Raw genomic sequence first — 15,367 nt, forward strand, 5'->3', positions numbered from 1 at the left:
AAGTATGACTGGGCCATTTGAGAAATAGATAAGGAAAGCAGTGACAATGAAAGAAAAGTCATACTAAAAGATGAAGGAGGTCTTTGGGAGAACAGATTAAGTCAATTATTCCTAAACAGTGGTTTAGATCAAATTAGATAGACTTGGGGAGCTTGAAAAATACAGCAACATCCTGGCCCCATTCTAATTGTGTGTGTGTGTGTGTGTGTGTGTGTGTGTGTGATGAACATTTAAATAGGAGGATAATTATCATGCTTATTTCTTAGAGTTGTTTAGAACATTAAATACCTATACCTGGGAGGGGAAATCTGAGATAGATGACCAAGCAATAAGCACAATTTGCATATAAATTGAAGGAGAGAGGAGAAAGGTATTCCAGATGTAGCAAATACCTAATGAAAGACTATTGGTTTTTGTGTTTTTTTTTTTTTGAGAGGTTTTTGCTATAAGGGGCGGTGCAGCTACTATTAAAGGACTTTCCACATTCTTTACATTCATAGGGTTTTTCACCAGTATGAATTAGCTGGTGCTGAATAAGTTTTGAACCACTACCAAAGGCCTTCCCACATTCTTTACATTCATAGGGTTTCTCACCAGTATGAATTCTCTGGTGCTGAGTAAGGTCCGAAGCACTACTAAAGGCTTTCCCACAGTCCTTACATTCATAGGGTTTCTCCCCAGTGTGCATTCTTTGATGCTGAATAAGTTTTGAACCACTTCTAAAGGCTTTCTCACATTCCTTACACTCGTAGGGCTTCTCACCAGTGTGAATTCTCTGATGCTGAGTGAGATCTGAACCACTATTAAAAGCCTTTCCACATTCTTTACATACATAAGGTTTCTCACCCGTATGAATTCTTTGATGTCGAGTAAGAGCTGATCCGAAACTAAAGGCCTTCCCACATTGATTACATATGTATGGTTTCTCACCAGTATGAATTCTCTGATGCCTAGTAAGGGCTGATCCACTACTAAATGCCATTCCACATGCTTTACATTCATAAGGTTTCTCACCAGTATGAATCCTCCGATGTTGAGTAAGGTTTGAACCACTGCCAAAGGCTTTCCCACAATCTTTACATTCATAAGGTTTCTCACCTGTGTGAATTCTGTGATGCCGAGTAAGGGCTGATTCAAAACTAAAGGATTTTCCACATTCCCTAAAATATGGCTTTTCACCACTGTGAATGATCTGATGTCGAATAAGGCCTGATCCAAAACTAAATGCTTTCCCGCATTCTTTACACTCGTATGGTTTCTCGCCAGTGTGGATTCTCTGATGGTGAGTAAGGTTTGAGCCACTACCAAAGGCCTTGCCACATTCTTTACATTCGTAAGGTTTCTCACCAGTATGGATTCTTTGATGGTAAGCAAGGTTTGCACCACTACCAAAGGCCTTGCCACATTCTTTACACTCATAAGGTTTCTCACCAGTATGAATTCGTTGATGTCGAATAAGGACTGATACAAAACTAAAATCTTTCCCACATTCCTTACATTCAAGGAGTTTCTCATCACTGTGAATTGTCTGATGTTGAGTACTGAAAGTGGGCATGTCTTCAGGAATAAATATCATTTGACTGAAATGTCCTTCCTGAGATCCCTGTCTTCTCTCAAACTGGCTTTCACATTCCCAATCACCTCTGAAACTTGAACACTCAATGCTGTGTTTTGTAAGTCTTTCCATTATTTCCCTTCAGGATGAGTCTATTCCATAAATATCCTTTTTCAGAAATAATTTCTTGGTCTCAACTTTGATTCAGAGTCTGAAAAAAAATATAACAGCAAACATTCACTTTTTTGTTGTTCTGGGGGAACTGAAATTTTTGTCATAGATATAAAAGACTGAAATTAATTTTCACAAAAAGTGAGTGGCTTTTACAGTTCTTAAGTATGACTGGGCCATTTGAGAAATAGATAAGGAAAGCAGTGACAATGAAAGAAAAGTCATACTAAAAGATGAAGGAGGTCTTTGGGAGAACAGATTAAGTCAATTATTCCTAAACAGTGGTTTAGATCAAATTAGATAGACTTGGGGAGCTTGAAAAATACAGCAACATCCTGGCCCCATTCTAATTGTGTGTGTGTGTGTGTGTGTGTGTGTGTGTGTGATGAACATTTAAATAGGAGGATAATTATCATGCTTATTTCTTAGAGTTGTTTAGAACATTAAATACCTATACCTGGGAGGGGAAATCTGAGATAGATGACCAAGCAATAAGCACAATTTGCATATAAATTGAAGGAGAGAGGAGAAAGGTATTCCAGATGTAGCAAATACCTAATGAAAGACTATTGGTTTTTGTGTTTTTTTTTTTTTGAGAGGTTTTTGCTATAAGGGGCGGTGCCCGAAAGACAGAGAGAGACAGAGAAACAGAAAGTGAGAAATCGCCACCCCCAGAGGGTATGGCCACACCACAATCAGTTCTCCTCCATTCTCCTCTCCGGATCTTGGGCACGCACATACACACGCCCAGCGTGAGTTTAAGCCACCAGGTCCAGGACTCAAACCTCAGTTGACTACATGGGAATCCAGCAACGTAGCCATTATGCCATCTGATAGTCCCAAGACTACTGTATTGACTGAGTATGAAATGAACAATAGAGAAGGAAGATTTTTCTGTGGTTAGAGTGTAGTTTGTCTATGCTATTTGGTAAAAGCAATGTTTGTGTATGAAATCTTTGAGGCTAAGCTGAGAGGAACAAGAGAGGGAACTCAGCAGGGTATAGCAGAGTAACTAAGAATCTAGTTTTAAGTTGGAGAGAAGGAAAGAGATTAGGTAAGGACAAAAATAAAAGAGTATTCTGGGCCAGCTGTTGGCAGGGTGGTTAAGGTAGCTGGATCCCATATGGTCAACTACGCAGTTCAAGTTCCAGACCCAGCAGCTTGAAAAACATGCCAGGTGGAGCTAGCAGGTGGCATGATGTTTAAGGTGCTGAGTCTCACATGGCTGACTGTGTGGTTCAAGTTCTGGACCTGCAGAAACACATTGGGAATGTTCCAAAATCTAGAGAAGAGAATGGAGAAGAAGGGATTAAACTGTAGGGTGGCCATTCCCCCAGAGAGTGAGTACTCACTTTTCCTCTGTCTCTTTCTGTGGTAAGCACACAAGCCCTGTCACAAAAATCTAAAAAAAAAAAAAAAAAAAAAAAAAGGTGCACAGAACAATCCTGGGGAAATCATGAAGCTGGGCAGGAGTAATATGGAACTAGCTAGATTTATGTTACAGGTAGCAATGGATAAACCAGAAGTGTAACATATATAATTTGTTGGAAATTTCTGTACTGGGAGTTGGTCATGAATTTGTCAGCTCTTGGCCACTCTCTGTGCTTAAACACAGCTAAATAGACTGTTTCGCCTTCAGTGCTTCACCTCTCAACTATTCACAGAAACAGCTGCCTGATTTTAGCCAGCAACAAGACAATGGAGAAGGAACTATAGTATGGCTTCCCCTCCTGGGAGGGTGTATTCTCACTTTCTGTCTCTTTCTCTGGTAGGCATATGTACCCTATATAGAAAAATAAATGTTTTAAAGGATTACTTATTTTTCATTTATTCATTCATTTACTTTAATTTAACTAGATAGAGACACAGAGAGAGAGGGAGGGAGAGTGAGAAAGCAAGCCACCAGGTCCAGGACTTGAACCATGGTTGGCCATGTGGGAATGTCCAGTACCTTAACCACCAAACCACCTGCTGGCCCTCCCTATATAGAAAAAATTCTGAATCTCAGCTCTGATGATTACTGAAAAATTCTAAATGCACACATAATGTACTTATGTGCATAAAATAACTGTAATGTTTGGTAACTTATTTTGGAAGACTTATTTGCCATAAGAGTAGAGACTAGGAAATGGTACAGACATGAAGACAACTAAGACCCCGAGCAAATACCTTGGGCTCCAAAAGATTAAAGAAAACATTCCAAATACCAGTTTCTTCCTACAACGTTTATAAGTGAGCTTGCTTACACCAGTTCTACATATGTGTTGAAATTGTTTTTTCAGTCTTCACTGTCGATGGCTAAACAGAGCCAGAATTATCTTTTACTTGGATACTAAAGCAGCACTTAGCACTAGCTGCCTACATTTCCAGCTTTGCACCCTTAATAGCCAGAGTGATCTGTAGCCTGACATCTTTCTGCTTAACAAGTTTCAATAGTTTCTCAATGTCCTTAGGATAAGACCAACACCCCTTAACTTGGGGTTAAAAGTATTTATTTGCCTCCTGACTGCTCCTTCAAGCTTACCTCTCCTCTTGCCCACATTAAATAAGCTATCCTTACACTGGACTTGTCAGTTCTTCAAATGTACAGAACTGTACTTGCTCCCCCTTCCACCACCACCACTGATTTCATCTGCCTGAAATATTTTCTCTTTCTCCCTTACCCACATATAGATTTCTAACCATTGGGAACCAGCAGTTAGCGTAATGGCTATGTCGCTGGACTCCCACGTAGTTAACCACGGTTCGTGTCCCGGACCCGGTGGCTTAAAACTCACGCCGGGCGCGTGTGCGTGCATGCCCAAGACCCCGAGAGGAGAATGGAGGAGAGGGGATTGCAGTGTGACCATCCCCTCTAGGGGGTGATTTCTCGCTTTCTGTCTCTATGTCTCTGTCTGTCTGGTGAGCGCACGTGCCCTATAGTGAAAATCTCTCTCTCAAAAAAAAAAGTAGATTTCTAACCATTGTTCTGGTCTGTGATAAATGACATAGCCTAATAAAGATATTTCCTGAATGCACAATCTTAATTATGAACACACCACCATTTCTGTTGTATTTTTTCTTTATGTTTTGTTTTAAAAATGGGTAGTTATCAATTTGTCCCCTATGGTTACAACTTTCATATTTGAATGTTTGTTTAATATCTGTCTGCTACAATAGAGCCAGACTTCATGAAGGTAAGAATTTCAGTTAGTCAATTTGGATATTTTTAAAGAATTATTTAAATTTATATATATGTGGAAGTCTGCTGGCCCCAGTTTGAATCTTGATACACTGAAAACACCAAAATACATCTATTGAATGGCTACTATAATAAATAACTTTCCAAATTTATTACTGTTAAAAATAAGGATCTAAAAACAAAACTTCTCTAGAAAGAGGACATACTGTCTTTGAAAAAGGGGAAGTAGATCATATGCAGTTGATTTCAGCCCTTCCTCTTTTTTTAAAGAATGATTTTACTTCCTTTCTTTCTTTCTTTTCTTTCTTTCTTTCTTTCTTTCTTTCTTTCTTTCTTTCTGTCTCTCTCTCTCTCTCTCTCTCTCTCTCTTTCTTTCTTTCTAATTTGACCAGGGTGGGGGAGGGGGGAGAGAGAGAAAGGAAAAGTGAGAAAGCAAGCCACCAGGTACAAGATGGAAATCACAGTCCAGCACCCTTAACCAGCATGGCACCTGCCAGCCTCTATCCCGCCAGCCCTTCTTAAGACTTCACTAAAACAAATGAAAGGGGATTTTCAAAAGTAATAAACTCATCAACACAAAGATCATTTAAAAACTTCAAGCATAAAACCTATGAAGCTGGAAACCATAAAGATAAATGACGACTAATTTTTTTTTTTTTGAGAGGTTTTTGCTATAGGGTGCGTGCGCTCGCCAGACAGACAGAGAGAGACATAGAGACAGAAAGTGAGAAATCACCCCCCCGGGGGGATGGCCACACCGCAATCCCTTCTCCTCCATTCTCCTCTTGGGATCTTGGGCACACATGCACACGCGCCTGGCGTGAGTTTTAAGTCACCGGGTCCGGGACGCAAACCGCGGTCGACTACGTGGGAGTCCAGCGACATAGCCATTACGCCAACTGCTGGTTCCCATGACGACTAATTTTCAAAGAAAGAAAAAAGTAGGGAAAACTCACAAGTGTATTATTTATGCTGCAGAATTCGAGAAAGGATTAAAAAATTGGGGATAGGGACTGGCAGGTGGCATGATGGTTAACCAGCTGGATCTCATATGGCCAATTGCATGGTTTGAGTCCTGAACCCAATGGACTGAAAAAGACCCAGGCATGTGTGCATACATGCCAAAATCCCCAAAGGAGGGAGACAGAGAGAAGGTATTATAATGTGATCATTCCCCATCGGGTAGGAGGGTTCTTTCTCACTTTCCCTTTCTCTGGCAAGCATATGTGCCCTCTGGCAAATTAAAAAGAAATAAAAAGAGACCAGCAGATGATTACTTTGCTGGACTCCCACATAGACAATCACAATTTGCGTCCTGGACCTGGTAGCTTAAAATTCATGCCAAGTGCGTGTGTGTGCGTGCCCAAGATCCCAAGAAGAGAATGGAGAAGAACAGATTGCAGCATGATCATCGCCCCTCAGGAGTGATTTCTCACTTTCTGTTTCTCTGTCTCTCTAGCAAGCGCACATGCCCTATAGCAAAAATCTCTCTAAAAAAATGAAAAAGAAAAAAAAAGTAGTATTAGTTACATGGAAAACATAGTTGTAGAACAATGTAAACATGATTCACAGATCAGTTCTAAATAAAATTCATTATAAAGAAATCACAGAGGGACCAGCAGGTGGGGATGGTGGTTAAGGCATTCCCACATGGCTGACCACAGTTTGAGTCCCAGATCTAGTGGCTTACATTCTCTCTCTCTCTCTGTGTGTGTGTCTTTCTGGTCTAATTAAAATAAATGAATGAATAAATAAAATTAAATAAATAATTCTTTATTTAAAAAAAAAAAAGAGCTATGTCGCTGGACTCCCACGTAGTCGACCGCGGTTCAAGTCCTGGACCTGGCGGCTTAAACTCGCCCTCTAGCGAAAACCTCTCCAAAAAAAAGAAATCACAGAATGGGAGAAGATATTTATAAAATATTTAACTATCAAAAAAAAATAGTATTGGGACCAGCAGTTAGTGTAATGACTATGTCACTGGACTCCCACGTAGTAGACCACGGTTTGAGTCCTGGACTCGGTGGCTTAAACTCACACCGGGCACGTGTGCGTGTGTGCCCAAGATCCTGAGAGGAGAAAGGAGGAGAAGGGATTGCGGCGTGGCCATCCCCCCTGGGGGGTAATTTCTCGCTTTCTGTCTCTCTGTCTCTCTTTGTCTTTCTGGCGAGCGCACGCGCCCTATAGCCAAAAATAAAAAGAAAATTAAAAAAAAAATAACCTCTCCAAAAAAAGAAAAAAAAAAGTATTGAGCCCAGCAGATGGTGTAATGGTTATGTCACTGGACTCCCATGTAGTTGACCATGGTTCGAGTCCTGGACCCGGCAGCTTGAAAATTACGTCAGGAGTGTGTGCGTGTATGCTCAGAATCCCGAGACTGAAGAAGGGATGTGGCATGGCCATCCCCTCTGGAGGGTGATTTCTCGCTTTCTGTCTGTTTCTGTCTTTCCAGCAAGTGCACGCACCCTATAGTAAAAACTTCTCTAAAAAAATGAAAAAAACAAAAAACTAGTATCCAAAATAAAATAAAAGGATTTTCTCAAATTATTAACAAAATACTAAACAATTTATGAAAAAAGGAAACACTAAATGAATGGGAAGACATGTTTGTGTAAAAATTTGTCAGGTCTTTGTTGCAGATTCCCTTTGGTTCCTAGCACGTTTGTTTTTTTAAAATAATTATTTATTTAACTTTATTTACTATCATTGTTATTTTAATTTGCTATAATACATGCATGCTCACCAGAGAGACAGAGATATAGAGATAGAGAGAGAGAGAGAGAGAGAAAGTGAGAAAGCAAGCCATTAGTTCCAGGACTTGAACTGCAGTCGGCCATGTAGCAGTCCAGTGCCTTAACCATCACACCACCTGCTGGCCCAGCTAAGCACAAAGTCTCTAAAATCTAAGTGATAATAGCATGTTTGTTACTAGATGGCATCTCTGTTTATGTCAATGAGGTGATTCATGATGGACTCCCATGTAGCTTCAGAAGGACTTTGAGCCATCTCAACTTTGAAGGATAGGGAGTAGGGTTAGAGATTTGAGTACAGTCAAATTAAAATGAATAAGTAAATAAATAAATGACAAAATATTTTTTAAAAAATAATTATTTTATTTAACTTTATTTATTTATTTAAATTTGACCAGAAAGGGACAGAGTGGGAGAAAAAGAACATGAGAGAGAGGGAAAGTGAGAAAGCAAGCCACCAGGTCTGGGACTCAAACCGCAGTCGACTATGTGGGAGTCGAATGCCCTTAACCACCATGCACGCCATCTCCCAGACCAAAAATAATTCTTAAAAAAAAATTATTATTTCATTTAACTTTATTTATTTATTTAAATTTGACCAGAAAGGGACAGAGTGGGAGAAAAAGAACATGAGAAAGTAAGCCGTCAAGTCCAGGACTCAAACCATGGTTGACCATGTGGGAGTCCAGAGCCCTTAACCACCATGCTTCCTGCAGGCTCTGCACATGAGTGTATCTCTCAAGGTGCTGGCTCCAGAACTCAAACTACAGTTGGCCATGTGGGATCCATCACTCTCAATTACCATGCCATGGAGCCAACCCACCTAACACAAAAAGAAAAACTAAGTAGGAGGACTTACACCACTGAACTTTTTTTTTTTTTTTAAGCGAGATTGTTGCTATAGGGCACGTGTACTCACCAGAGACATGGTGAGAAACAGGGAGAAAGAAAGTGAGAAATCACCCCCAAGAGGGGATGGCCATGCTATAATTCCTTTCCTTTCATTCTCCTTTTGGGATTTTGGGCATGCATGCCCACATGCCCAGCACGAGTTTCAAGCCACTGGGTCTAGTACTGGAACCTTAGTCAGCCATGTAGGAGTTCAGTGTCTTAACCACTAAGCCACCTGCTGGCCCTATCACTCAGCTTTTAATCTATAGTAACCAAAATAGTGTGGTACCTATATAAGAACAGATACACAGACCAATAGAATAGAACTGAGAATTCAGAAATAAACCTAAATAGCTATGGCTAATTGTGGCTTTTTTATTTTTAGAACTATTTAATTTTATTTATTATTATTATTTTTTAATTTGCTATAGGACACGTGTGCTTAGGACAGAGAGAGAAAGCAAGTCACCAGGTCCAGGATTCAAATCGCGGTTGGCCATGTGGGAATCCAGCACCCTAACCCTAACCACAATGCCACCTACCGGCCCTGCTAATTGGTTTTCAACAAAGATAATAATTCAATGTTTGGGGAAAGAAAAGTATCTTCAAGAAATAGTGTTGGGATAACTAGATAAACACATAAAAATGAGGTCAGAGCCTTGCCTTCTTCCATATAAAAAATGAACTCAAAATGGATCAAGAATCTAAATATTGGGTTGTCAGAAAAGTCATCATGTATTTTTTTTTCTGTTTTTCTATGCAAAAATGCATGATGACTTAGTAATTCTCATCTAATTTGAAGTATTTTGGAATTAGTTTGGTCAGGTGTTTAGCCATCCCTTAGTTCTTTGTTGCATTGAGCTATCTTATTCTTTTATTTATTCTTTGGGCTTTACTGTGCAGAGCTTTATGTCAATGGAATTTGGGACGCCAGAAATCCATGACAGGCAGTGACATCATAGTGAACCAATTTGTGATTCACTGTGATGTGACAGCACAGTGAACCAAGCTGTGGCTCACTGTAATGAAGTGCCAACTAAAGCACTGCCCTAGGAGCCAAATAGTTGCTAAACACCAAGCACCTGGCTAACCATCCTGCAACACTACCAAGACAGGGCACAGATGCCATGGAAGGAATAGGATTAGTGAACTACTCCTAGGGAGCATAACCGTGGTCTCATCAAAGATCATACTTAATCTTCAGTGCAGGAAACAAAGAGCTTAACGGGATTTCAAAATCACTATGGTCAGAAAATGTTTTGGGACATGACTCTAGGTGTCAGAACAGTATTGTTCTTCCACCAAACATCAAGTAGAAATAAGAAGTAAGTTATTGAAATGGAAACTGGCTATAGAGAAGATATCAAACAAACAAGTATATGAACTTTGACAGAACCACAGGACAGCTTCATCTCAATCATGTGGTGATTAGAAATACTGTAGCAGGAACATGGGATGACCAGAGCAATGCAGACTAAATCTGAACTCAGTTCGACATGCCGAAACATCAGTTATTTGAAGACACCAGATATGTATCCTCTAAGGCATATCTTCTAAATTTTAAGTAATCCTCATTTCTTCAATTTGTGCCATAGGCCATAATTTCTTGCTCTTACAACATGCTAACTTTTTTTTTTTTTTTGAGAGATTTTTGCTATAGGGTGCGTGCGCTCGTCAGAGAGACAGAGAGAGACAGAGAGACAAAAAGCAAGAAATCATCCCCCAGAAGGGATGGCCATGCTGCAATCCCTTCTCCTCCATTCTCCTCTCGGGATCTTGGGCACACACACACACGTGCCTGCCGTGACTTTAAGCCACTGAGTCCAGGACTTGAACTGTGGTCGACTACATGGGAGTTCAGCGACATAGCTATTATGCTAATTGCTGATGCCCATGCTAACTTCTTTATTATGTATTGTTTAAAGAATTATTTTCATTTGACTTTATTTATTACTATTAATATTTCCAGAGAGAGGGAAAATGAGAAAGCAAGCCTCCAGGTCCGGGACTCAAACTGTGGTCGGCCATGTGGGACTCCAGCACCCTTAACCACCACACCACCTGCTGTCCCCTATTATGTACTTTTTTTTTTCTTTTTTTGGAGAGGTTTTTGCAATAGGGCGCGTGTGCTCGCCAGACAGACAGAGAGAGACAGAGAGACAGAAAGCGAGAAATCACCCCCCGGGGGGATGGCCACACCGCAATCCCTTCTCCTCCATTCTCCTCTCAGGATCTTGGGCACGCACGCACACGCGCCCAAGCCAGAGTCCAGGATTCGAACCGCGGTCAACTACATGGGAGTCCAGCGACATAGCCATTACGCTAACTGCTGGTCCCACTATTATGTACTATTTAAAATTAGTCAGTTTCTGTGAAAAAGTGTGGTGAATACAAAAGTGAACACAACACTTTAGCTGTAGTCATCAAATGAGTTGAATAGTAGAAATGTCCTTTTTCACAACAGAGTAATTCCATTATCTTCTCCTTCAAATAATAATTATGTGCATATGACTTTAAAGTATACCTTGTCTAAGGAATTTGTGGGATGTGGATATGGTTTATTATTTGTTGATGAGGGCATGTGTATGTTCTCAACTGGGCTGGACTGAGGTGTGTGTCATGCTGGGTAAAGTCTCTTTACAATCTAAATGATGTATAGTGATTAAATGTATAATAATTAAAATTAATAAATTTTTAAAAAATTTAAACAGTATCCCTTGTCCACTTAATTCTGTTTTCTGAGAATGTTAATATTTTCCTAATAAAGTACACTTTTTATTTTTATTTTTTTGGAGAGGTTTTTGCTATAGGGTGTGTGCACTCGTCAGAACGACAGAAAGTGAGAAGCTACAATCTCTTCTCCATTCTCCTCTCAGGATCTTGGGCATGCACGCACATGTGCTTGGCATGTTTTTTTTTTTTTTTTGGTGAGGTTTTTGCTACAGGGCACGCACTCTCGCCAGAAAGACAGAGCAAGGCAGAGATAGAAAGCGAGAAATCACTCCCCAGGGGTAATGGCCACACCACAATCCTTTCTCCTCCATTCTCCTCCTGGGATCTTGGACATGCACGCACACGCATCCGGCATGAGTTTAAGCCACTGGGTCTGGGACTCGAACTGCGAGTCCAGCGACATACCCATTTCGCCAACTGCTGGTCCCAATAAAGTACACTTTTAAACATTAAAAAAAAAAAAAAGAACATTTATTGGGATGGGTAAAAAATTTTTAATATGGATTATAGATTACATGACAGTATCACATGAATGTTTATTTTAATAACTATACTATTGTTATATGAGAAAATACACTTTTATAGGAAATAATATATTGAAGTATTTTAAGGTAATGAGGGCAATGTAATTTATTCTTAAATGGTTCAGATAAAATGGGTTTATTGTCTGGGAGGGGTCAGGGGAGAGAGAAAACAAGCAAGTGCATGAAACAATAATACAAATAGGTCAAAGTCTAATAAATGGTGAATCTAAGTGAAGGGTATAAAGGAATACTTTATACTATTCTAGTAATTTCTGAAAGTTTGACATTTAATCAAAATTTAAAAGTTATCAAAACCATACATATTCTCAAGTAACTGTCATGTAAAATATGAAAACACAAATGACTTAGAAATGAAGTGAAAAGGTGAGCAAAATATATCCAAAACTGAGCACAGGGAAATTACCAAATAAACAAATAACTTGGGTTGTCAGAAAAGTCATGACATATATTTTCTGTTTTTCAAAGGTCATTTATTTATATAAAGAACAAAGATCAACAGTATATTGCCTTGATAATCTTTTGTCATCTTTCAATGAGTGTCATAATTCCTCATTCATAGAATGACCTGTCTTTATTGGCGAAAAACTGAACAAAGTGCTTATTTACAACCTCATCTGCATTAACATACCATGCAAGGAGTTTTTTGTTTTTGTTTTTCTTTTTTTTTGAGAGGTTTTCGCTATAGGGCGCATGCGCTCGCCAGACAGAGAGAGACATAGAGACAGAAAGCGAGAAATCACCCCCCAGGGGGGATGGTCACACCGCAATCCCTTCTCCTCCATTCTCTCTCAGGATCTTGGGCACACACGCACATGTGCCCAGCATGAGTTCTAAGCCACCAGGTCCGGGATGCGAACTGCGGTCGACTACATGGGAATCCATCCAGCGACATAGCCATTATGCTAACTGCTGGTTCCCCCATGCAAGGAGTTTTGAAGAGAGCAACACAAGTGGAAGTCTGACAGCACAAGGTCAGGCAAGTATGGTGGGTGTGGTAACACAACCATCTAAGCTCCAGTCATTTTGAGGATCAAACGTGTGTGGTCTCATGTTGTGATGGAACATAGCTCCTTCACAATCAACGAGCTCTGGATGTTTCTGGATAATAGATTTATTCAGTCTGCCCAACTGCCTACAGTACACATTCAAACTGATTGTTTGGTTCCTTAGTAAGAGCTTGAAAAACACCATACCTTTAAAATTCCACCACACTGAGAGCATAACATCTCTGATGAATGTCTGCTTTCGATGTCATCTGAGGCAAATTATCACATCTGGACCAAGACCATCTGTGCACCACGTTGTTGTAAACAATCCATTTCTCATCGTCACTTATCAGTGACTTCAAAAAAGGATCGTTTTCCTCACATATCACAGACGTGTCAAGTGAACTTGAGTTCATTAGGAACTCAAATATCGACCTTCCTTACCTATCCCATTTTCTTCAAGTGATCATGTATGCTTAAGTGATGGTTGAATGTTTCTGCAATCTCTCATGTCATGTAGTGTAGGTTTGAATTGGTCAGTGCCTTTATTTTGTAGTCATCAACCTTGATGGGTCTTCCTGATTGAAGAGCATCATTGAAATAAAAATCACCAGCATGGAATTTCGTGAACCATTGTTGACACTGAAGTTCTTGTAGAGCACTGTCACTGTTAAAGCTTATACAACTTTTCACAAGCCTGATTCAAGTTCTTCCCCTTATGGAAGTAAAACAGAAAAATATGGCAAAAATGTACAATTTGGTCTTCCATCTTGAACTTGTTGCAAAATCTCCAAAACTCAACTAAATCGCTTAATTTTTCTTTAGAATAAAGCTCGAACTGTCAGCTGTCAGATGACATGGTAATAACATAGGTAAGAATGACTCTAGTACTACCAAAAGTGAACTAGCACCATTTGGTGCAAAAATGCATCATAACTTTTCTAACAACCCAATAACAGAATTAAATGCCTGTAAAACAATAAAATAAAATAAATTTCAATTTAACATTGCACCAAAAGAACATCAAGAAAAGAACTGATGAAAATAAAAACAGAACATAAGAGCCCAGCAGGTGGCATGGTGGTTAAGGCACTGGACTCCCACAGGGCCAACCATGGTTTGAGTCCCAAACCTTGTGGCTTGTTTTCTCACTTTCCCTCTTTCTATCTTTCACTGGTCAAATTTTAAAATAATAATAAAATTAAATAAATTTAAAGAATAAAAACAAAACACAAAAAATTTAAAATATACTGAGGTGCCAGCAGGTGGCATGGTGGTTAAGGCACTGGATTCCCACATGGCTGGCCATGGTTTGAAAAATAATAATAATAATAATAATAATAATAATAATAATAATAAATAAAGTTAAATAATTTAAAAAATATGTTGAGATTCACAAAATGCTACTAAGCTACTTTTTGGAGGAAAACGGGAGACTTCTGATTAAACATGCTGTGTCTACCATAAGTTTTCTCTTACTCCAAAATACCATTAAATTTCCCATGATATCTTTGTAACACTCATTGCTGGCAAGTGTACAGGTATGGTAAATATTGTTGATAGCCTCCCCCAAAACCATCCCTTCCCTACTTCTCCGCTAGAAGAATGTTGATATTTTTCCACAGCTACTATGCTTAGTTATCAAAAATGAATCAAGATTTGTCTAAGCCAGTGATTCTCATTCCTGATTATACATTAGAATCAATTGAGCTTTTTATTTTTAATTTTTATATATTTTATAAAGAATTATTTAACTTTACTTATTTATTTATTTTAAATTTTAAACCAAGGGGCTGGTAGATGGTGTGGTGATTGAGGGCACTGGACTCCCACATGGCCAACTGTGGTTTGGGTCCTGACCTGGCAACTTGCTTTCTCACTTTCTCTTACTCTCTCTCTCCCCCTCCCTCTCTCCCTCTCTGATCCAATTGAAATAAATAAATGGATAAATAAAATTAAATTAAATTAAATAATAATTTTTTAAAAAAATTTTGACCCGAGAGGGACAGAGTAAGAGAGAGAAAGTGAGAAAGCGAGCCACCAGGTCTGGGACTTGAACTGCAGTCAGTCATATGGGAGTCCAGCACCCTTAACCACAACAACACCTGCCAGCTCCATTAACTTATATTTTTAAAAAACTATTTAATTTTAACTATTATTATTATTACCATTTTAATTTGCTATAGGGTATGTGTACTTACCAAAGAAAAACATAGAAAGAGTGACAGTGAGAAACCAAGTCACCAGGTCCAGGAGTTGAACTGCAGTTGGTCATGTGGGAGTCCACCACCTTAACTACCACACCTCCTGCTGGCCTGTAATTAAACAGCTTTCTAAAAAAGTCTCAAGTTTGAGGACCAGCAGACAGTGTAATAGTTATGTCGCTGGACTCCCCTGTACTCAATTGCAGTTAGAGTCTTGGACCTGGCAGCTTAAAACTCATGCTGGGCACATGTGCATGCATGCCCAAAATCCCAAGGGGAGAATGAAGGGACTGTGGCATGGCCATCCCCCCTGGGGGGGGGGGGGGTTTTTCCCTTGCCCTTTTTTAGGTT

The 15,367-nt window shown here is 39.5% G+C and overlaps 1 protein-coding gene across 1 annotated transcript in view; it reads right to left on the bottom strand.

Moving 5' to 3' along the window:
• The window catches only part of LOC102470672 (zinc finger protein 208), a 223,993-nt gene that overhangs the window by 59,105 nt on the left and 149,521 nt on the right, over window positions 1–15,367 (bottom strand). Inside the window, 1 exon segment of the mRNA XM_014592935.2 lies at window positions 460–1,541. Coding sequence (XP_014448421.1) covers window positions 460–1,541 — 1,082 coding nt within the window.

The sequence above is a fragment of the Tupaia chinensis genome, unplaced genomic scaffold (assembly GCF_000334495.1).
Source record: "Tupaia chinensis unplaced genomic scaffold, TupChi_1.0 Scaffold138910_1, whole genome shotgun sequence".
Lineage (NCBI taxonomy): Eukaryota > Metazoa > Chordata > Mammalia > Scandentia > Tupaiidae > Tupaia > Tupaia belangeri.